Consider the following 22,109-nt stretch of genomic DNA (forward strand, 5'->3'; position numbering starts at 1 on the left):
ATATTTTTGAGTGATCGTTTGTTTCCAAAATAATGGTAAAACAATTCTAAGTGGCATATAAGATCTTAGAAGTTAAATTCTCACTTATATTATAAAGTATTCATACATTTAATCCTATTGTATTTAAAGTTTGTCTAACAAAGATTTTCTTCATTTTGTGTGTGTAATGGATGGAAAGGCACCAGTCTTTTGAGTGGTGGGCGTGAGTCTGTCCTGGTAGAATGGCGAGGCGGCATAGAGAAAAACAAAGAGTTCCTGCCCCGTTTAGGAGGCACCATTGAACACATTTCAGCTTCGCCAGGCGGGGATTTGTTCTGCACTTCTCACTCTGATAATAGTAAGTACGGAAATTGTCTTTAAAGTGATTTGGTAATGTAACCAAATAAAGTTAACATCCCATAAGAAGGGAAACAGGATCTTGGATAACTTTTTAATGGGCAATTTTACTTCTGCTCCTCCTCTCCTTAGTCTTTTATGAAGTAGATAGGGTAACAACAAAGTGGCATGAGCTACATCAAAGCTTGATTTTGCCATCTTTTATGTACTTTCTCCAAAAATCAATGAAATGACAAGCAACACTTCTCTTATAATCCAAATCATAAACTTAGAGAAAAAAACTTCAGTCAGGGCCAACCTCTTTGTTTTATAATTGAAGAAACTGAGGGCCAGGAAGGTTAAGTACCCAAGGTCACACAGACAGTAAGTGACAGGGCCAAGATTTGAACCCAGGTCCTCTGACTCCAAATCCGGTTTTTTTTTCGCTTCTCTACACTGCCTCTCTGAGTTCAAAATGTCAAAATATTTATACTAAAATGAAACTACTCCTTGTATAGTGTGACGTTTTCTGAATCTACATTGATAACATTCTTTAGCAGTACTTGGTAAAATTCTGAAATGCTCTGACAATTTTTTTCTGTTAGATCAAATATACAGATAGATATGATTTAGTTGGAAGAACTCAGGGGAGAAAGGAAAAAAAGACTAGAAATATTTATCTTAGGAAAAAAGGAGTCTTGGGGATATAATGTACATAATCAAAAGCTTATTCTATGGAAGTTAGATTAGACTTAGTCTTCTTGGTGCCTGGGGATAGAAATAAGACCAATGGATGAAAGGTTCTTGAGGCACATTTTGATTGAAAAGTAGCAGGAACATGCTGCTCATTATAACTGTCCCCAAAATTAATCAACTGCCAGGGCAAGTGTAAAGTTCCCTTTGAAATTGGGTGTTTTCAGATATTGGTTGGGTGACCACTTAGGGGTGCTGTTAAGAGAGTTCCTGCTTCAGTTAGGTGTTGAAGCAAGAATCCCTCCCAAACCATAAGGGTTTATGATTAAATGAATTTTTTGATAGGTCACTTAAATGCTTTGAGTAAACAAAAATCAGTTGTTCCCTACATTTAAGCATTATAAAGTTCTGAATTAGTCCAGCACTAAAAGGTGTTTCTTCCTCTCCCCCCACCCTCTTGCAGAGGTTGAGGGTCTGTGGGTATGGAACACTGCGTATAATGTCAGATTTTTTTCAATAAATTGGTCTGTGTTGCTGACTACTTTTTTTTCTTTTTGTCAAAAAAAAGGTTGAAGAGGAGAGGGATAGGAGGAAGTTTAAGTGATGGAAAAAATATTAATAAAAATCCATCTTTTTAAAAAGGAACAAAAAGTAGTGGTTGAATCCAGGTGTGTTTAGGAGTCACATAAAATCAATTGAATTTATTTATTTTCCACAGAGATTATGATCATTCACCGAAACCTTGAGGTTTCTGCAATAATCCAAGGACTTGTAAAAGGTACTGTGTAATAAAGATCATTTGTAATTACCTGTATTAATAAACCATTATTTCCTAACTAGGAAACTACTTGTCACTTTTCCTTTGCAGATAGTGTTGTCAACACTGGTTTGATGATTGATCCCAGAACTAAAGCCCTGGTTATGAATGGAAAGCCTGGCCATCTACAATTTTACTCTCTCCAAAATGACAAACAGCTGTACAATGTACGTTTACATTCTATGCACTGTCAATAAAGTATTGCCAAAAGAATTTACATGGGGTAAAAGGAGGTCAAAGAAATTGTTTGTTTAATAGCAATCAGTAAAAAGGTATTTGTTTACTTGAATACAGTCAATGCCATCTATGGCTGGTTAGTTCAGCTAGGGCTAAAGAGGCCACATTTTCAGATTAGATCTTCTGGGTTATTTAGTTTCTGCTTTATTTTGTGATCACACAGTGGACCCCTAATTCTTACTGTCTTGCTCCCATTGCTCTGTTGGTAATAAGGAGATTAGATGCGATCATGCGCAAATCCATCAGCCCTACAGAGAAGAAAGAATCACAGAACATGAAACCTAGTTATTGGTTTTTTTCTACTTGAAAGACAGACCTCTTTTTGCACTGTCTTTGTAAATGACCTTTTTTTCTTTTTCTTTTGGATTGGGGTGGGGAGTGGAGAGTAGGGGGCTGGAGTACTCCTCTTTTCTCAGTAAACCAGTGATGTGATATTGAGTCTAATGAAATGATTGTGTAAAGCAATGGTATCAAATAAATGGTTGGCACCTCTGGGGTAAGATGTTCAATTCATTTTGGAAACTGAGTTACAAATCTATTGTTCCATTATTGGGTAGAGACCATTCATAATATATCCCTAAAGACAATTAGTCATCACTGAGTTGTAAAAAGCCACTGATATTTTAAGGAGTTTGTTTTCCTTTCCATTTTTGCAAGTTACAACAAGAATTTGGTTATTTCAGCTTTTTTGTTTTAAAAATTTTCATCTCTGTGAAAGATAATAAATTTTTTTCATATAATCTTTTTAAGATACTGAGAAAGTTAAGACTCAAGCAATCTTGGTTCTACTTCCAGTACTGCCAGTAGGCAGGTGATCTTGGACAAGATAATTAACCTCTTTGGGCCCTAGTTTCCTCATCTGTAAAATGAGTCTTAGCTCTGATATTCTCAGATTCTACATATTACACAAAATTACAGAACTTGAGAGTTGGAAAGGACCTCAGTTGTCTATAATCCAACCCACACTTGAAAAGAATTCCCTAGTGTAACATACCCCAGAAGTGGTTGTCCAGCATGTGCTAGAAAGCCTACAAGACTGGGGGGTAGAGGGTGGGGAGCAGCCCATGCAGCGTTGGGATAAAAAAATCCCTGTGTCCATACAAGTTAATAACATTAGGAAGATATCTGTTCTTTATCTTTGCTTCAGCATAAAAATATTTTGTCATATGTTAATAAATACTTTTTGTGTCTTTTTTTCCCAAAAACTTTAGTTAGATATTGTACAACAGGAATATGTTAATGATCCTGGTCTTGTTCATATTGAACTAATGAAGGCTGCATTTAGTTCTCGAGGCAACTGGCTTGCCACAGTGGAGCAACGACAAGAGAAGGAAGCAGAGCTTGAATTACAGATGAAATTGTGGGAATTTAATGAACAACAGCAAGGGTAATGCTTCCTATATACACAGTCCACAATCTGAAAGAATTAATTAATCAACTTGTTATTAAACTCATTGCTGTGTTTTTCAAGTATCAGACCTTAGACTGAAAAGTCTAAAAAAGGCAACTTGAATGTGACAGAAGCTTTCTGAGAGCAGAAACACTGGTTGGTAAAACATTCCAACAGGCCACACAATGTGTAGCCATGTTCCTTGCAAGGTAGCCAAGCACCTTGAGAACAGGGACCACAATTTCTTGTACATAATGGACATTCCATTAATGATTTAATTAATGAAGATAGTAGTGTTTCCCTCGGCATCTTCCCAAATAGAAATACATGGAAAGAAGTAAATTCTGTGCAAAAGATTTTATATAAATGTGTGTTTATAACTGACATGTAATGTAAGAGTTATAAAAAAGGAGATTTTCTTTTCTCTCATTTAGGTTTATTCTTAACACAAGAATCAACATGCCACATGAGGACCATGTAACAGCTCTATGTTTCTCTGATACAGAAAATTCAGAAACTCCTACCTTGGTGACCACCAGTAAAGATGGCCACTTTAAAGTCTGGATATTAACAGATGACTCAGATATATATAGTAAGTTTATTTTTTTTAATGTTATTTTTTTCACAGTGTTTAAAGTTAAGTATGATATTTCTGACATTTGAATAGTTTCCCAATGAAACTATATATTTTCTATAACAGATATGTTTCTGTTCATCTTTATTTTATTACATTAATTCAGCAAATTTTTTAAAGAATTTTTTTTATTTCAGACAAAATACTAGAACCTTAGATACATAATAAGTAAAGAAAAAACATTATGAACTTAAATATTAAAATATAAAATAAGAAAAACATGTCATTTGTGTAGCAAAACATAGATGAGGATCCAGGATAGCACTAACATCACTTCAAGAAAGCCTGTATGTTAAATACTATGCATTGAGTTGAAAGCTGGCCATCTTTTCTTTGCTCTTTGTAGGTTTTCTTTTGTTCTCTGCTCAACACTTTTTACTTTGTTCTTTTTCCACCACCCCAAGGCTACAATTGAGCATGGATACATTTATATGTAGGTATTAATATATACATACACATACATATATAGATATAGATATATAGATACACACATACATAAACATATACTTTCCATAAGAGATTCTATTCCTAATCTAATTTCTTCTTTGCCTGTGCATTTTTTTTGGTAATAATTTAGTTTTAATAGTCATCTCTAGTCCTGGTGTATGGGAGAGGGGATGCCTCTGGCCTCTGATCCTTTTCATTTCTCCCCTCTGACCTTAAGCTCACACCAAGACCTCCAACGTCCTGTAAGTGGCCACAGCCAGCAGCATCCCCTCCTCACTGCTTCTGCCTCACCAGGGGTGTACTGGTTCCTTCTAGCCCTTGCCTCTCTTCTTAGCACAGCAGCGTCTGGCATTCCTTGTCAGCAGAGGTTCCCTAGATCTTCCCCAGGTCAGGTGCCTAACTTCCCTCACCATCCCTGGGGTAAAAGTTCCTGTGGCAGGGGCACAGGCAGCCTCCCAACCCAGCTAACCTTGGGGCTTTCTACTTGTTGTTAAAGCAGATCCTAGCCTGGAGGTGTTTACTCTTCCCCAAGAAGAAATCTAGTCCTGGGATTTTTCTTCAGGTCTTCTCCAGTTGTCTCAAGAGGACCCCTGTTCTGCCCTGTTCTCTTGTTTTCCTGGCTCTGTGTTTTCCCAGAGGCGTTATTTTATCTCTTTTGTGGAGGAAAATCTTGAGCTTGAAATTTTCTGACCTACTCTGCTGTCTTCCTAGAATCGTCTGCCGCAGATTTTTAAATGAGAACTTTGGAAGCTATTTAGGAAGTTTTGTTCATTTATCCGTATTACTGTTCAAATGGTATTTTTAAAATAGTGTCTACTTGAAATGTCTTTATAGTTTCAAATGTTGACAGTTTTGCTTTGACTGTGTCTTGCTAAATAAAATTTTTGTATATGTCAGTGTTCATCACATTTTCTATTTGTGTTTCAGTTTCTAGAATTATATCCATTCCTGGCATTTAGCATGTCCAGAAAAAAAGAACTTAGTATCTTTTCCCCAAAAACTACACATCTTCCAAATTTCCTTACATTTAAGGTGCCATCATCCATCCAGTCATCCAGATTTGCAACCGCACAGTCTTCCTTAATCTCCTTTTTCCTTATCATACACAGCCAGTTGATTGTCAGGTCTTACTGTTTCCACTTCCCAAATAACCTCATCTCTCCTCTGTCAGCTGCCACCCTACTTCAGACCCTCATCACCTCTCACCTAAAAATATTACGATGGATTTCTAATTGATTTTTCTGCCTTACCTCTCTTCTCTTAAATCCATTTTCCATTCTGCTACAAAAGTCATATTCCTAAAACCAAATCTGACTTTGTCACTCCATGAACAGTAAACTTCAATGGTTCCCCTGTTACCCCATGATCAAACACAAGCTCCTCTCTTTGGCACTTAAACATTCATCACAGCATTACTCCAACTTAGCTTTCCAACTACCTCTTCTCACAATCTGTGGTCCAGCCAGACTACTCTTCATTTGGTCCCTAACACACAGTCCTTCATCTCTGTGCCTTTGCCCTGACTGTCCCTGTACCTGAAATGCTTGCCCTTAGAATCCCTGGTTTCCTTTAAACTCAGCTTGCACTCCACTTTCTATATGAAGCCTTTCGTGATCTCCCCATGAATCCCCTTTCCCCAAAAGAAGTTTATTCATTTACTTTTTATATATTTTATAAATGTTTTTATGTTGTCCACTGTAAGTTCTTTATGGCAAGGACTATTTCAATTTTGTATTTGTTTGTTCAGCACCTAGTACAATAAATAGCATATAGTAGGCACCTAATATATGCTTATTGATTGATTGAGATTTTTGAGCAGTGCTTTCTTCTGTTGATTATCATGGAAATAGAGTTCAGATTGTACTAGATAAGTGTAGTCTTTTAAGTCTTCCTTACATTTCCTGTACATTTTTAGAAACAATATCTTTTTGGCTTTTGTCTGGACTCTGGAGTTTACCTATTTTCCACTTCTTTTCTTTTCCACCAGAGGGAGCACAAGGGCAAAATAAAATACTAAATCCAATTTAACAATTCAGATTAGTCGTCTTTGCTTATGAGCAGAGTATGTCAGTAATGGAGGGAAGTATTCAGCATTGTTAAGGCTATATTAGGAAAAGAAATACTCTCTCCCTCCTCACTCCCTTGCTTATGTGGAAGCCAGATTTATTCCTCATTGAGCCAAGTCAGGTTTTTTTAGGATATATTTCCATTTTGAAAGAGAGTACTAATTGTTAGCATAAATGAGAATGAAGTGGAATTCTAAGCCTCCTTCTCTCCTCAAGTCCTCAGTTCTAGTTTCTAACCTAGCTCCTCATTTATTAAGAATCCAGAAACTAATTTGTTGTCAAGAAAATTGATGCTCTGAAGACTCCAGCTTCTGGGTTAACAACTCACTGTTTAACAAAAATTGCTGGGGAAACTGGAAAATAGTATGGCAAAAACTGGGCAAGATCTGCATCTTATACCCTATACCCAAGATAAAGTCAAAATGGGTACATGATTTAGATATAGAGACTGATACTGTAAGCAAACTGAGAAATGAAGGAATAGTTTACCTGTCAGACCTATGGAGAAGGGAAAAATTTTTTATCAAACAAGAGACAAGAAAGCATTATGAAATAAAAATGGATGGTTTTTATTACAGTAAATTGAAAAGTTTTTGCACAAAGCCAGTGCAACCAAAATTACAAGGGAAACAGCTAGAAAACAATTTTTACCACCAGTGTCTCTAATAAAGGCCTCATTTCTAAAATATATAGAGAACTGAGTTGAATTTATAAGAATATGTCATTCCCCAATTGATAAATAGTTAATAAAGTATGAATAGGCAGTTTTCAGAGGAAGAAATAGCTATATATAGTCTTAAGAAGAAATGCTCTAAATCACTATTGATTAGAGAGATACAAATCAAAACAAATCACATCACTCCTATCAGATTGACTAACATGACAAAACAGGAAAATGATAAATGTTGGAGAAGATGTGGGAAAATTGAAATACTAAAGCATTGTTGGTGGAGTTCTGAACTGATCCAACCATTCTAGAGAGAAATTTGGAAGTGTGCCCAGATTGCTATAAAAATGTGCATACCCTTTGACCCAGTAATACTACTTCTAGATCATAAAAATGAGAAAAGGACCCTTGTGTACAAAAATATTCATGGCAGTTTTGGGGGGGTTTTTTTGGTTGGTTTGTTGTGTTGTTTTTTTTTTTGTGGTAGCCAAGAATTGAAAATTGAGGGAATGTCCATCAGTTGGGGAATGGCTGAACAAGCTGTGGGATATGAATGTAATCGAATACTATTGTGCTGTAAGAAATGATGAGCAGGCAGACTTCAAAAAATCCTGGAAAAGCTTCTATGAACTGATGCTGAGTGAAGTGAGCAGAACCAGGAGAACACTGCACACAGTAACAGCCGCAGTGTGTGAGCACTGACTTTGATAGACTGAGCTCTTCTCAGCCAAGCAAGGATCTAAGACAACTCCAGAAGACTCACAATGAAAAATGCTGTCCTCATTAAGAGAAAGAACTTACAAGTCTGAATGCAGTTGGAAGCATACTATTCGCTCTCCTTTTCTTTTGTTATTTTATTTTGTTTCTTCTTTGTCATGGTTTCTCCCACTGGTTCCAATTCTTCTTTACACCATGATTAATGTTGAAAATATGTTTAATATGAATGAATAAGCAGAGCCTGTATCGGATTGCATGCTGGGGGGTGGGGGGGAGATTTAAAACTTAAAATCTTATGGAAGTGAATGTTGAAAACTAAAAATTAATTTTTAAAAAAGAAAGTTTTTTGCTAAGAAGAGAGGATGAGATATTTGGTTGCATGGAGCAAGGGATTACAGGTGGCTAGGCAGAATGCTCCACTAGTATTCTTGTGATGTGATGAAGGCCTCCAGGACATTGAGTTGACTTCCTGTGGAAAATTTATGGGAGGACATGGTCAGTAGTCACACAGGATAGATGGCCATCCATACACGGTGATTGTTGAAGAGAACATTGAGATCACATAATCCATTTAAAAATTCATTTTTCAATATTTTCTCTTCTTCAGTGGTGTTTATTGCACATGTTAAGTATGGTAAATTGTATATGAATATGTAGCTTTGTTATTACGATGTTTGGGACTGTTTTGCCAATTAGAATTTCATTCTCTGTTTTCACAGAACAAGCTATGGGCTGGACCTGTGACTTTGTAGGCAGTTACCACAATTACCAAGCAACAAATTGCTGTTTCTCTGAAGATGAGTCTTTGCTTGCAGTTAGTTTTGAGGAAATAATAACAATATGGGACTCAGCTACTTGGGAGCTTAAATGTACATTTTGTCACCGTCCTGGGAAAATAAAGTAAGTGATCCTTAATGTTAGCTGCCGTTGTTTTTATTGACATTTTAAAATTTGGAAATGTCTTTGTCCAGAAAAACTTGTTACTGTGTTTACTCCAAAAATAATATGTAGCAGAAGTTAGAGCTCAATGTTCTGATCCTGCCAGCAAGAGCCCTGTGTTAAACTTTAGTGTGAGAGATTCTGTTTTTCTGGCTAAGAATTCAGTAATGAGTCCATCTTGTTCTTGTGTTTGTCAGATGATTTAGATAGCCTCTACAGAAATTATGATCAAATAAGAGATATCAGATTGATTTTTTTTCAAAAAAGTCACTTCATTTTTAAGAAATAAAATAGATTGCGTGAATAAATCTTTTTTTTTTTTTGCAAATTAACTTACTTATTTTTAGTTTTCAACATTCACTTCCATAAGTTTTATATTTTCTCTGCCACCCTCACCAAGAGGCATGCAATCCGATATAGGCTGTACATATGCATTCTTATTAAATGTATTTTCACATTAGTCATGTTGTAAAGAAGAATTAAAATGAATGGGAGGAACCATGAGAAAGAAAGACAAACAGAACAAAACAGAAAAAGAGAGCAAATAGTATTTCTTCAGTCTGCACTGAATAAATCTTGGTGTCACATCCCATGACTCATTTTCCACTTGAATAATTGCAAACAGTGAAGTTTTCATGTGTCCCTTCAAAACTATAATTTACATAAGGCTAGTCCATAAAATATGAGAACCAAGAGTGCAGATTTCCCATGTTTTTGTTTTTGTTTTTCTTCAGGAACCTTTGCTTTGGGAGACAAAGTTGTTCCAGATACCTTCTGGGTACAACTGAAAAGAGTATTCTGTGCTGCTGGAACCTACTCACTTGTGCATGTAAGATCTTTTTTCTAATTCATTATGATTTCCAGAGAAAATGCTCACAACACAGAATATTGCTACTGAACTCAGGGAATTATAAAAGACCATCCAGATTCTATCTTAATACCCTACGGGCCACTCAGTTTTTGTTGTTTTCATAGCCAGCTAGATTCCCCAGCTTTTGAAATACTGCACCTATATACAGGTGTTAGAATATTTGTTAAGGGGGCATCCGGGTGGCTCAATGGATAGAATGCGAGACCTAGAGTTAGGAAAACTCATCTCCTTGAATTTAAACGAGGCGTCAGACATTACTAGCTAGGTGACCCTGGGCAAGTCACTTAACCTTGTTTGCCTCAGTTGATTTGGCTGTAAAAATGAGCTGGAGAAGGAAATGGCAAGCCACTCCAGCATCTTTGCCAAGAAAAACCCAAATGGGGTCATGAAGAATAGGACATGACTAAAATGACTGAACAGTTTGTTAAGGACAAAGTTCAGAAACAAACTCACATTCTCTAACTCCATAGTGTTTTTTATACTGCACCTTGCTCTCTCCAGTGGAAAAATACCTGAGGCAGTTGCCCCTGATATACTTTGGCTCGATGAAATTTATTTGTCACCAAGGGGAATTTGATGAGTTGGGAATAGGTTATGCAGGGTATGCTGTAGTTCTGCCCTGTCCTTTGACTTCTCGCATAGTATTCCAAAGAATATTTAAGTCTATACGCATACTTGACATAGAAATGTGAAATATTAATTCTTTTTATTCCGTCTTCTCTCCCTGGTAATAATCAAATGAAAGTCATAGATGAGTAAGCCAATCAGTTTAAAGTCACTATAAGTTTGGGGTATTTATTCATCTGAACTTTGGATAAGAAATTGTCCACATTTTTTATTGTTTGGTAAGACTAAGAATTAAGTATTTTCATTCTGGCTGATTATTTTTGCAGTGGAATGGAGTGTACAGCTCAGTGTCATGGTTTTGGAGCCTGATCCCAGTTCAGCTAATATCGCTGCTGTGTCTTGGTCCTCCAGAGGCTCAGATTGTAAGTACAAGGCCTTCCTTCACTAGCAGATGGTGATCAAAGTAGAGAGAGGTAATACTTGATTATTTCTTTAGCCTGTGAGATAATTGAGTTAGATTTAACTTCAAAACAAATCTTCATCTGCAGCAGAGTTGCCCAAGACAGACCACTTCCCTTTCCTGATTTCCAGTTCCCAGGCACGTTTGAAGTTTCTGCATTCATATTTGGTTTTGAGAAAATTATGTTTTCCTGAAAATGATGAAGGACCAGGACATGGACTTTCTGGAAGAATTCATAAGTGTAGAATACTTTGCGGTTCTGCGATGAGTATATATATACTTATCTGAAACTGACTTTACCTTTCAGAATGCCAATGTGTTTTCTTTTCTCCCCTCAGTATTTGTATTTAAACCTAGCGAGCCAAGGCCATCGTGTATTCAAAAGAGTATCTGTAGAGAGAAAGTCCAGCGTGCTGTGTTTGTTCCAAGAGATGTCCCTGAATCATTTATCTCAGAAGATTACCGGTGGCTAAACAAATCCCAGTTTTACTTCTTAAATGAATCACAGGTAACTAGCACTTAGAGATTTTTTTAAAGTGAGAAAAACCAACCTTCATTTTTAATTAGTGACCAAATAGTAGGAGCCCTACACTGATTACAGTGTGTCTCCTACACCCATTAGCTATTCTCTCTCACCATGACTTATTTCATTTAAGTTTTCAGTTTTCCAAATGGAATTTTTTGTGTGTGTGAATTGTTCTCAGTGTCATAAATTAACAACCATAATGATAACTCATTCGTATAGTGCTTTCCTTATTAAGAGGCATAGCATGGCATATTGACTGGGGAACCAACCTTGAAGCCAAGGAGACCTAAGTTCAAATCCCATTTCTGATACATACTGTGTGACCCTGGATAAGTCACATAACCACTCCATGTTCTAAATAGTTCTCTAATAGTCCCAAACCTATTTATCTCCAGTGCTTTTCCTCCTGAAGACCTCAGTTGCCCCGCACCGTGACCCACATCTTCCGTTCCTACCTCTCTGCCTGAGCTGAACTCTGCCGTAATTTACTCACAGTATCAAAGTCCAGGCAACCCACACACCAAGGTGTGGGCCCTCTATTAAATGTCATAGTAGTTCTGTACATTGCAAGCAAAGGACACTGATACAAAGCCTGTAAGAAACTTCAGGGGTCCTTGATTTCATCAGTGTAAGCACTTTCTACACAAAGAGCCGTGCCTCACGGCTATAAGAAATGGTCTTGGTGTATTTCTATAGTGAAAAAATTTGATCACTTTTGCCAGTTTGGTGATGGGCCTCTCTAGGCTTGGCCTGGCTGGTCCTCAGGTCACAGGCCCAGACCTGCCCTCTCTCGAGTTGGCCTTGCCAGAGGTACAGCTCTAACACGGACACAGCCTTCACCACCCCTGATTTAACTAAGCTTTGTGCTGCCATGAGGCATCACAGCAGGGCTTGGGTGGACAGTGCTATAAACCAATAAAACAACTTGTTTGTTAAACCATAATTACCTAAGTATTGTCCTTCAATTTGGTTTTACTAAATTTTATAAGAAGTCTTCCAAGAAACATTTCTAACATTCTTAAAAATAATGTTTAAATGTGTTTGAAGTCTTGCATTATTTTATTTTCTTGATTCAGATTTGTGATTCTGGTGTAGGCAACTTTTAGGGTAGAAAGCAAATCATCATCTAAGTAGTCTTAGAGAGCTGACTGGGGCCTTGTCCCAGGTCTAAACCTTGTACCCAAGTCTGCCTGACTCCAGCAGACCACCAGCCATTTGCTACAATTATTTTATTATGAAGAAATCTATATCACAAAAAGCTCTAGCCTTGCCTTACATTTCTCCTTAAGTACGTTGCTGTTTTTTCTCTTTTTAGGATTTAATGACCTTCAGTACAAAATCCCCAGAAGAGAAACTTACACCATCAAGTAAACAGGTATGTCAGACCCTCCCTGGCAGTGAGATCCTGAAGATGATCCTACAAAATAAGGGCTCTTAGATCTCAGCAATGAGCTGACCCTTACACAGAGCTCGAAATAATGAAATACTGTGGATAGCTGTATTCCTTCATAAGTGAATGTAGGGTTTTTTTCTCCTTTCCTGAGCTGAGCATAGGATCATAAAATACCAAATTTTAAGCCAAGTCATCTCTTACAAGCCTCGGAGAAGTTAAAAACTTTACCTTGAGTCACACAGGTAGTAAGTAACTGAGCCAGGAATTGAAACCCAAGCCCTCTTGACTCCAAACCGAGCACCTTACTGTTGTAGGAAATCCATTCCAAAAGTTATTTGTAATTTCAAAGCTGAAAAGAATTAGAAAGAGTTCATCCAGTCCAAGCATTTCTTTTAAGAGATAGGAAACTAAAGACCAGAGAAGAGAGACTGATTAGCTTACCTATGGTTGCGCAGCTAGCAAGTATTAGAGAAAGACCTGGATTTGGATCCCCCTAAATTCAGCCCTCCATCTAATATGCCATGTTGAATTAAGGAATATTTAAAGACTTTTTAAAAATATGTATGTGCTTTTGTTTTATTTTGACTTTTTTCAATGACATCATAGTCACTTTAAAAAAGGAAAAAACCTCCTGATCTACATAGACTGAGTCCTCCCTTATGACAAAGGAAAGTAATTAAGAAAATATATGTCCAATACAGTGAACACATTTGAGACTGTATACAAAGGAATGTTTTGAAAGGCTAAGGAGTGTACGTAACTGCCAATATTTAGTATATTTGTTATTTTAAATTTATACTATACCTATTGATATTGTGAAAATTAAAAAATGTGCTTTGCCTGGATTCATAATATGTTATGGACACTGCTACCACTGGTGCAAATCTGATGAAGATGATAATAACAGGGAACATCGTTAGTGTGCTTTAATTAGTTCAGAGTACTTTTTGCACATATCCCATTTGATCCTCATAACCATCCTATTAAGAAAATATTACAACTGTGATCCCTGTTTTATAGTTGAGACCATTTCTCTACTTGTATTTGTATTTCCAGTGCTAACAGTACCTGAGTAAGTACTGATTCAATGCCTATTGATAATGAATGAATGAATGAAGAAGCTGAGAATCAGGAAGACCAAATAAGTAACTTGCCCATAGTCAATCACAGTAAATTCAAAGACAAGAAAATTCCAATACTGTTTCTGTTCCCATCATGCTACTGCAGCCTATTCATGATTACTTCTGTGATGTGTATCTATGTCCTACAAATCTTCAGTAGAGATCTACTCCCCATGCACTGGAAATTTTCCTAGAGATTTAGTGTATTGTGAGCCCTCTTCCACACTTGGGCTTCTCTATCCTTCGTTTTTGCTCTGTGACTAACTCCACTTCTACAGTCATTCGGGCATTTTTCAAATATGCTGTCACCTCTTTGACCCCATTATATTTCTATTGACTTTGGGGTGACCTTCAGATTTGATTCTAGAATTCATGCCCCTTGGGGTTCTTTTGATTTTGGTGCTGTGATTTGAAGATATTCACATAGGAATGTTAAAAATCTTATCAGGAGAATGCTGAGCTCAGGTGGAAGTGATTGAAAGGGTAGACAATGGTGAGGATTTGGCCCAGGGCCCAAGTGTGATTGCAGCTGTATGTTGATATTTGTAGGCTTGACTGCTGATCAGATTTGAAAGATATAGTACCTGTTGTTAAGTATACATACAAGCACCTAAAACCAGGCCTACTGGGATTTGAAAATAAGCCTCCAGTTAGCACCATGCCATGACAGCTAGGTCTGGGTCAACCAAAAGTCCACTTCATATCCTGTACCCTGCTGGATTAAGCTCCACTTGTATTCCAGGTCTTGGTTTGCCGTTGTATTCTCCTGTTCTCTGGGCACTCTTGGTAATAATTAATTGGTAAGACATGGCCAAGGGTGAAGAGCCACAGCAACCAACAAGAACTTATTCTGCTTATATTTGATTTTACATCTGTTTTATGCATATCTATCACAGGAGTTGGAGAAAGGAAGGGCCCTTCTACTATTTAGATGTGGTTTGAGGCAGACACCCTTAAGTTCTTTTGTTTTTTTAATTTTAGTCCAGTAGCAACCTATAAAATAATAAATTTCATACGCTGTATTGTAGAGTAAGCAAATAAATAGAAAACCATCTACCTTTAGTCTCTAGGTGATGACCACAGTGCATAGTATGAAGTTAAAGTAGCTTTATTTTTGCATTAAAATAATCCAATAACTTTTGAGGAGATTCTTTTGTAACCCTTAAAATATCCTTCTCTCAACCCCACCCTCTTTCATTTCTTACAGCTAATAGCAGAAGAAAGCCTTCCAACAACCCCCTTCTATTTCCTAATGGGAAAGCATAGAAAGCAGCAAGAAACCAATCCAAATGACATGATGGAGAATGAGCTCATCTATCACCCTTCAGCAGAAGATACACCTGCAATCAGTGAGGTAATACTAACAAAGATGTCCGATTGGATGCAGTGAAGGTGGTGGGTTTTTGACTATTTTACTTTTCTAAATAACTTATTACTCTGCTTGATATTTAAGAAGCTGAAGAAAAATCTGTTCATTGTGGTCAAGTGAAGCCTCCTGGAAGGGGGGGTTGGGGGGGAGGGTTGTGGAGGTAGAGACGTTGAAGGGGAAAATTCATTTCTTAATATTCAGAGAATGTTAGGACTGGAAGAAGATGTCTATTTCGGCCCCTTTCCCAACATTTTACTGATGAGGAAAATGAATCCTCGAAGAGGGAGATGACTTACACAAGGTCTCAGAGCTACGATGAAATGGGGTTTGTCTTTCTGATTCAGAAGTCTAGTGCTCTGTGCAGCATACTGTGCTGCCTTCTTAGTTTCTTTAAGGTAATGCACATTAAGTAATTACACTGCATGCAGATTTAAAGCAAAAAAGGTCAGGACAACAAGTTTCATGTTGCTTTGAGACATATAGAGAAAAAATGTATCTTCATTTGGTTTTACTTCTCTGCTTACCATTTTTTCTAGTATTTGTCACTGTAGCTTCTTTAATGGAACTAGGTAGGTTACATAGAAGATGTGGTCAAAGTACTTAGCAAAATGAGGAATTGAAAAGTTCTGAGTAGAACAAAGGCAAAACGTAAATTAAAATTTGTTCTTTTTTTTTTTTAATTTAGCTCCTTCAGACCCCTGCCCATGTGCTACCATCTGCCTCTTTTCTGTGTTCCATGTTTGTTAATTCATTGTTGATCTCCAAAGGTACTAAGAGGTAAGTAAAAAACCTTGAAATTGATCACTTAATAGTTCATCTTTTTGTTTAGTAGTACATGATAATGGCTGCTATAACTGTTTGGGCTTTTTTCCTCATATAATATTTGACCAGTATGTTTTTATTATTCTAAAAATTACAGCAGTTTAAAGATTAACATATTAAACTATAAATTAATGTGATGAGTGCAAGTTGTAGGAAAAAAAGTTATTTTCTGTGTACCTTAAATAGAGTTCATTGTGACTTAAAATATTTCATAGAGATTCATGCAGCAAAACCCAATTTATAAAATGTAATTGCGAAGAAATATTTTTGGTAATATTATCTTGATGTTTAAGTATATTGAAGTGTTATAAAAGTCACTATGTAGTAATAAATTTTATATCTCTGAATAATTATTTTTTTTGTTATAGTGCTGAGGAAATTCCAGATGATATAGAAATGGAGAGTGAAAAGGCAACTGATGACTCAGATGAAGAAAATGATTTTTCTGAAAAAGTCCAGGATACAATAAATGACACAGTTATAGTGGATGAAATAATACCTCAGCTTTCTAAAACTCAAGAAAAAGAATTACGGAAACTTAGAAAAGTGGACTATAGCTGGATGTGTTCTCTTTAACAACAGAAAATGAGACTTGGCACTTTTTTTTTTTTTATCATACTGCTGTATCTGTCTTAATGTTATTCTTTTTATAAAATAAAAACTAAATTTTGGCAGCCTGTGTGTGTGTTCATCCCTTTGTTGCCAAAGAAGACCATGCCATCAGAGAAATAAGGACATTACTTGCACTTGACTTTGTTTTGAGTGAGGGAGGGCTGTGCACATCACCAGCCTCACTTCTCCAGAGCCATCTGAATCCAGTGACCAGATATTCATCAGGATGACTGGAGATGACCCAGTGCAGTTAGGGTTAAGTGACTTGCCCAAGGTCACACACAGCTAGTGAGTGTCAAGTGTCTGAGGTGAGATTTGAACTCAGGTCCTCCTAACTCCTACACTGGTGCTCTATCCACCGCACCACTTCGCTGCCCTTTGCAGCCTGTACTTTTAAAGAGATATTCAAAAAAGTGACCATAACATCTTGTATTTTTATAATACGTTACTTTTTTCAAGTGGTCTCATGTATGTTAGGACATTTCATACTTAAAACTCTTTAAGGTAGTTAGGGCAGATATTTTCAAATCAACAAGAAAAGATATTAGATTAGGAAAAAGCATAGATGGTTTCAGTTCTCCCACCTCCCCAAAAAAGGAGATGGATAAAAAGCAATTAAAAGAACATGTCACAAGGAGTACCTTACAGCAGAGGTATCAGACACAACACCTAGATTAAAATGTAATTGGGAGATATTATCAAAACAAAAATACAATAACCCACAAATATTACATTTTAAAATTCAGAATATGCAGACTGTAGGGATTCTTACATGTAGATTAGTGGCTCCTGTTTATTGGAGTTTGACAGGATTACCCTACAGCATACAAACACTAAGTGCACTCCACATCAATCACTTTGCCAAGCACTGGAATTGTAAGGACAAAAATGAGGTAATCTGCGCCCTCAGGGAGCTTTCATCTGACATCTTACTAGAAGATACAGGTTTCTGGCTTTGTTTATTGACTATAAAAAGCATTTGACTTGGTAGAGCAAAATGTAGCCTTGAAAACTCTTCTAATGATTCCAGATATCTAAGAATCATGAAACACTTACGTTCAGAGAATCAAAATTGCCAGCGACCCAGTGGGCAGTGGAGCTACAGATGATGGGCATTAAGTAAACTCAGATATTTTACCAAATAAGGACTGATATTCAAGAAACTTTGCATGAAGTCAAGAAGATGCATGACCTGAAAGGAGCTGGGAGCACAAAAGTGAGTGTTGACAGAAGAGTTGAAGTGTGCCTGCTGAATGTTAAAGACCCAAAAGGAGACCTCCAATGAATGAATGAAGCATTTGCTAAGTGTGTACTGTGTATTGAACCTGAGAATATGAATAGAAAAGGAAGACAGTCCCTGCTCTCAAAGTGTTCACTTTCTAAAGGAGACAATGCATGAAAGATTTAAGCTATAAGGTAGATGGAAAAGTCCTGTGGTCCTTGGGGTAGCATGGAAATGTGAATGGTAAATGTTATTTTCACTGATAAAAGCAGTTTCCGATGTTGAACCATTTGACAATGCCAAGGACTTTAATGATAAGAACTTTCTGTTATGGGTCTTCAGTAGATGTGGCCAAAGCATCTGAAGGAACCATTGCCAGGCTGTATCAGTCCATACTACCACAGGGGCTGCTTCCAAACATGATGGCTGTTTTCATCAGGCGAAAAGCTCTTGAGTCCAAGGTTCAAGGGGAGGTGTTGGTCAAAGTGATAGTGATGGTGGTGGGTCAACTTGCCTGGTGCTGCCTCATTTCTCCCTTAGGGTACCCCAGAGCTTCACCTAAGCCAACACACCTGCCTGGGAGTGGCAGTTGGTGGGAATGGATGGCTCCTTTTCCACATAAGTTGTTTCTTCAGAGAATGGTTATGAGGGTTGAATTAGAAGTAAAACTGATGGTCTGAGGAATGCTTTGGGTAGATCCAAAGGGAAGACACGGGCAGGGATTATACAGGATAAGATTCAAATCATCTGCAGTCTGTAGTACATCAGTATTCATTAAAAGTATTACTTTTTAATAATTATTGCAGTTATTCTGTAGGTAAATAAATTTAAACTTCCTAGATCCCCATAGACATTGACTATAATGCCAACCGTCCTGATTCTCTTACTTCTTTGACTGCTTTTCTGCCCCCTTTACCTGATCATCATCCATCTCTTGCCCCTTAGGAAATCTATCCTAGGGTCTCTTCACTTTTCTCCCTTGGTGGCACTTCAAAGGATTTAATTAGCATTTGAATGCAAATGACTCCTTTACATGTATATCCCCTACTCCTCCTGTCTACCAACTTTACTTGCATCTCCATCTAGATGTCCTGTTAGCATCTCAAAATCAGAAATTCAAAGCAACTTCTCTTTACCCCAATCTTTCCCCACTCCCAAACTTGACTGTTTCTGGGGAAGGTGTGATTTGCATTCCGCCGTCAGGTTTGTGAGCTCAGCCGTGCTTTATTCTTCACTGTCCATCACTTCCCAATCCAGTTTAATTATACTTCCATAACTTCATGTCTATTTCCTCTCCATTCACATGACCGTCATCCCAATTCAGGCCCTTCATTTCTTGCCTGACTACTGAGCAGATTTGAAAAATAATGCCTGTTGTTAACTGTATATACAAGCACCTAATAATGGTCTCCTAATTAGTTTCTCTGCCTTCAATCTGCCCTCTCCAACCCATCATCCTTCAGTTGCTACCAAAATAGTCTTTCCAAATCTGACCTTATTCCCTTCAGTGACTGTCTATTGTCTGGATTAAAATACTAAGAGATTTTCCACGTACTAGGCCAGGCCTCATTTCCAGCCTTTTTTCTAACTGTGTTCCTCCACCCACTCTACATTCCAGTAAAACTGGACAACTACCTGTACCCTAAACTTGGCTTTGCATCTCTCACTCGGGGCTTGTTCCTCCTCACCTTTCTGAATCCTTTAAGGATTGGCTCCAGAGTCACGTTGGTGAGCTTTCCCTGGTCTCCTCAATTCCTAGTGTCTGTTTGTCACCTGTCTGCGTGCCGTATTTCTGTTTCATTGTTCTGTTTAGGCAGAGTATGACACCTAGCTTAATGCTTAATAAAAGCTAAACACTTGAATAGGTGCTTAATATTTGCTGAATCAAATGCACAAATGAAGTGGTAAAGGAATTGCCTGGGTTTGGGGTTTTTGGGAGAACAGGGAATTTGAGAAAACTAGCTTGGGCAAGTCTTGACCTCTGTGAGTCTCATTTTGTTCATCTGCAAAAGGAACACAAAATATTTCTACCACCTACTCTAAAACTCTCAAGTTTATATATGTGTGAACTATGAGACCATAAGATCATAAACTTAGAACTGGAAAGGGACCTAAGAGGCCAAATCAGATCCAACCCCTTATTTTACAGATGAGGAAACTGAATCCAAGGAGTTTACATAACTTGCCCTGGTCACATAGCTAGTGGCCAGATTCAAATTCAGATCTTCCTGACTTTGAGTTCAAAGCTGTATCCATTTCCTCCTGTCATATATGAAGGATGTGTGTGTGACTTCTTTATATGTATATCTCACAAATATGTAGGCATGTATGATGTATGTCTCCTTTACATGTAATATATGTGTCTATATTGATAGGGATATAGGTATACCTACATATATGTGTGTATATGTACATACATATACAGAGAGAGAGACTCACTCTATATATACATACAGACTCACACCCTCTAATAGTCTCATTCTTTACTATTTGGCTATGTCTTCCCTAAAATCCTCCACAGAAGCTGCCCAACATACTTAGGACCTTCCTCTCATCTTACATTGGGCAGATACTGGTGAAACATATAGGCTGCCCATACTTCATTCCCTACCTAACTGGCCCATCATCTTTTCTAGTTTGTAAGACATCTCAGAAATCCAACCTACTAAATATATCTAAATTGTTCTTCCCCAATTTCCCAAGTCCCTTTTGTTTTCCCAGCTAAAAATATGACCATCTGTGCATCACTCTTCTCCCAGTCTCCCAAATCCAGAACCTTCCGATCAACTTTGCTTTCGCCCCTCCCTGCCCAAACTACGTCTAGCTGAGCATGCCATTATTTTCTATATCATTTCACAATCCCGCCCCCATACCCTATCAAATCCTTCATTGAATCCAACCAGTTTCTACAATATTTCTCACATCTCAGGGCCTTGAGGATTGCGTATCCACATTACCATGACAACTTCCTAGGTGTTTGCTGCCTCCACTTCTCCCATTAGACATTAATTTTATCTTGCCATTAACCTTTCAGGAAATCAAACCCATCACATCACCTCTTTCACTTTCAAAATGTAAACACCAAAACCCAATTCTCATTGTCCTCTAGCAATTAGGAATGGAGACTGGACTAGGGAATTTAATGAAGAAACTCCTTTTCCAAGACAGGTATCCCAAGACAACATCTCTGCAATTTATAGCTTTAGAGAAATGCTTAGAATTCTGAGAATTTAAGAGAGTTGTGCAATTGCTCAAGCCAGTTTGCACCCAAGGTAAGGCTTGAACCCACCTTATGTCCACGCCAGCTCTCTATCTGCAACTCTAAACTGCCTCATACAGGCATACCTTGTTTTATGGGACTTCACTTTTTACACTTTGCAAATAATTGTGTTTTTGGTTGGTTTTTTTGTTTGTTTTTACAAATTGAAGGTTTGTAGCAATCCGACGTCAAGAAAGTCTATTGGTGCCAATTTTTTAACAGCATGTGCTCACATCAAGTCTCTGTCCCATCCTGGCAATTATCTCAATATGTCAGACTTTTTCATTATTATGTCTGTTATGGTGACCTGTGATCTTTGATGTTACTATTGTAAATGTTTTATCACAAACTGCATCCATATAATACAGTAAACTTATAAATGTGTTCTGACTGCTCCACCAACCTATTCCCCAAGAAACAACAGTATTGAATTTAGGCCAACTAATAACCCTACAATGGCCTCTAAGCGTTCAAGGGAGAGGATGGGCTAGTCATGGAGGCAGATTCCATTGTTGTCCTATTTTAAGAAACTGCCAAAGGGAGAATTCTGGGAAGATGGAGGAGTAGGTCAGAAAATTCCAAGCTCTCAGGATATTCCCCCACAAGAGTTAAAGCAGCATCTTAGGGCGAACAAAGTGTGGGTGGAAATAAATAAGAATAGGGACACAACCAGTCTTTCTGGGACAATTTGAGAAGATCAGAAGAAAAATCTCAGGACAAGGTTTGGTCCCTGTGAAGAGTAAACACCTCTGTTCTAAGAAGCAGCTAGCCTGGTCTTAGTTGGTTTGAGAGGCTGCATCAGCCCCAGCTACAGGAACTTTTCCCCCAGGATAGTGAAGGGAGTTGAGTGTTTGAGCCTGGGAACATCGTGGGAACCTCTGCTGATAAGGAACACCAGACTCAACTGTGCTGAGAAGAGTGGAGGGGGGCAAGAAGGCTCCAGCATACGCCTGGTGGGTGCAGTA

The 22,109-nt window shown here is 37.7% G+C and overlaps 1 protein-coding gene across 1 annotated transcript in view; it reads left to right on the forward strand.

Annotated features, from left to right (window-relative positions):
* Positions 1-16,725, forward strand: part of WDR75 (WD repeat domain 75) — a 37,585-nt gene extending 20,860 nt beyond the window's left edge. Inside the window, exons 9-21 of the mRNA XM_072612634.1 lie at positions 179-337; positions 1,727-1,786; positions 1,877-1,992; positions 3,274-3,449; positions 3,887-4,044; positions 8,703-8,883; positions 9,657-9,751; positions 10,687-10,782; positions 11,159-11,328; positions 12,662-12,721; positions 15,068-15,214; positions 15,915-16,006; positions 16,420-16,725. Of these exons, the coding sequence (XP_072468735.1) occupies positions 179-337; positions 1,727-1,786; positions 1,877-1,992; positions 3,274-3,449; positions 3,887-4,044; positions 8,703-8,883; positions 9,657-9,751; positions 10,687-10,782; positions 11,159-11,328; positions 12,662-12,721; positions 15,068-15,214; positions 15,915-16,006; positions 16,420-16,627 (1,718 nt within the window). The 3' untranslated portion in view covers positions 16,628-16,725. The remainder of the gene's footprint in view (positions 1-178; positions 338-1,726; positions 1,787-1,876; positions 1,993-3,273; positions 3,450-3,886; positions 4,045-8,702; positions 8,884-9,656; positions 9,752-10,686; positions 10,783-11,158; positions 11,329-12,661; positions 12,722-15,067; positions 15,215-15,914; positions 16,007-16,419) is intronic.
* The last annotated feature ends 5,384 nt before the right edge of the window (positions 16,726-22,109 follow it).

Source organism: Notamacropus eugenii, chromosome 5 (assembly GCF_028372415.1).
Source record: "Notamacropus eugenii isolate mMacEug1 chromosome 5, mMacEug1.pri_v2, whole genome shotgun sequence".
Classification (NCBI taxonomy): domain Eukaryota; kingdom Metazoa; phylum Chordata; class Mammalia; order Diprotodontia; family Macropodidae; genus Notamacropus; species Notamacropus eugenii.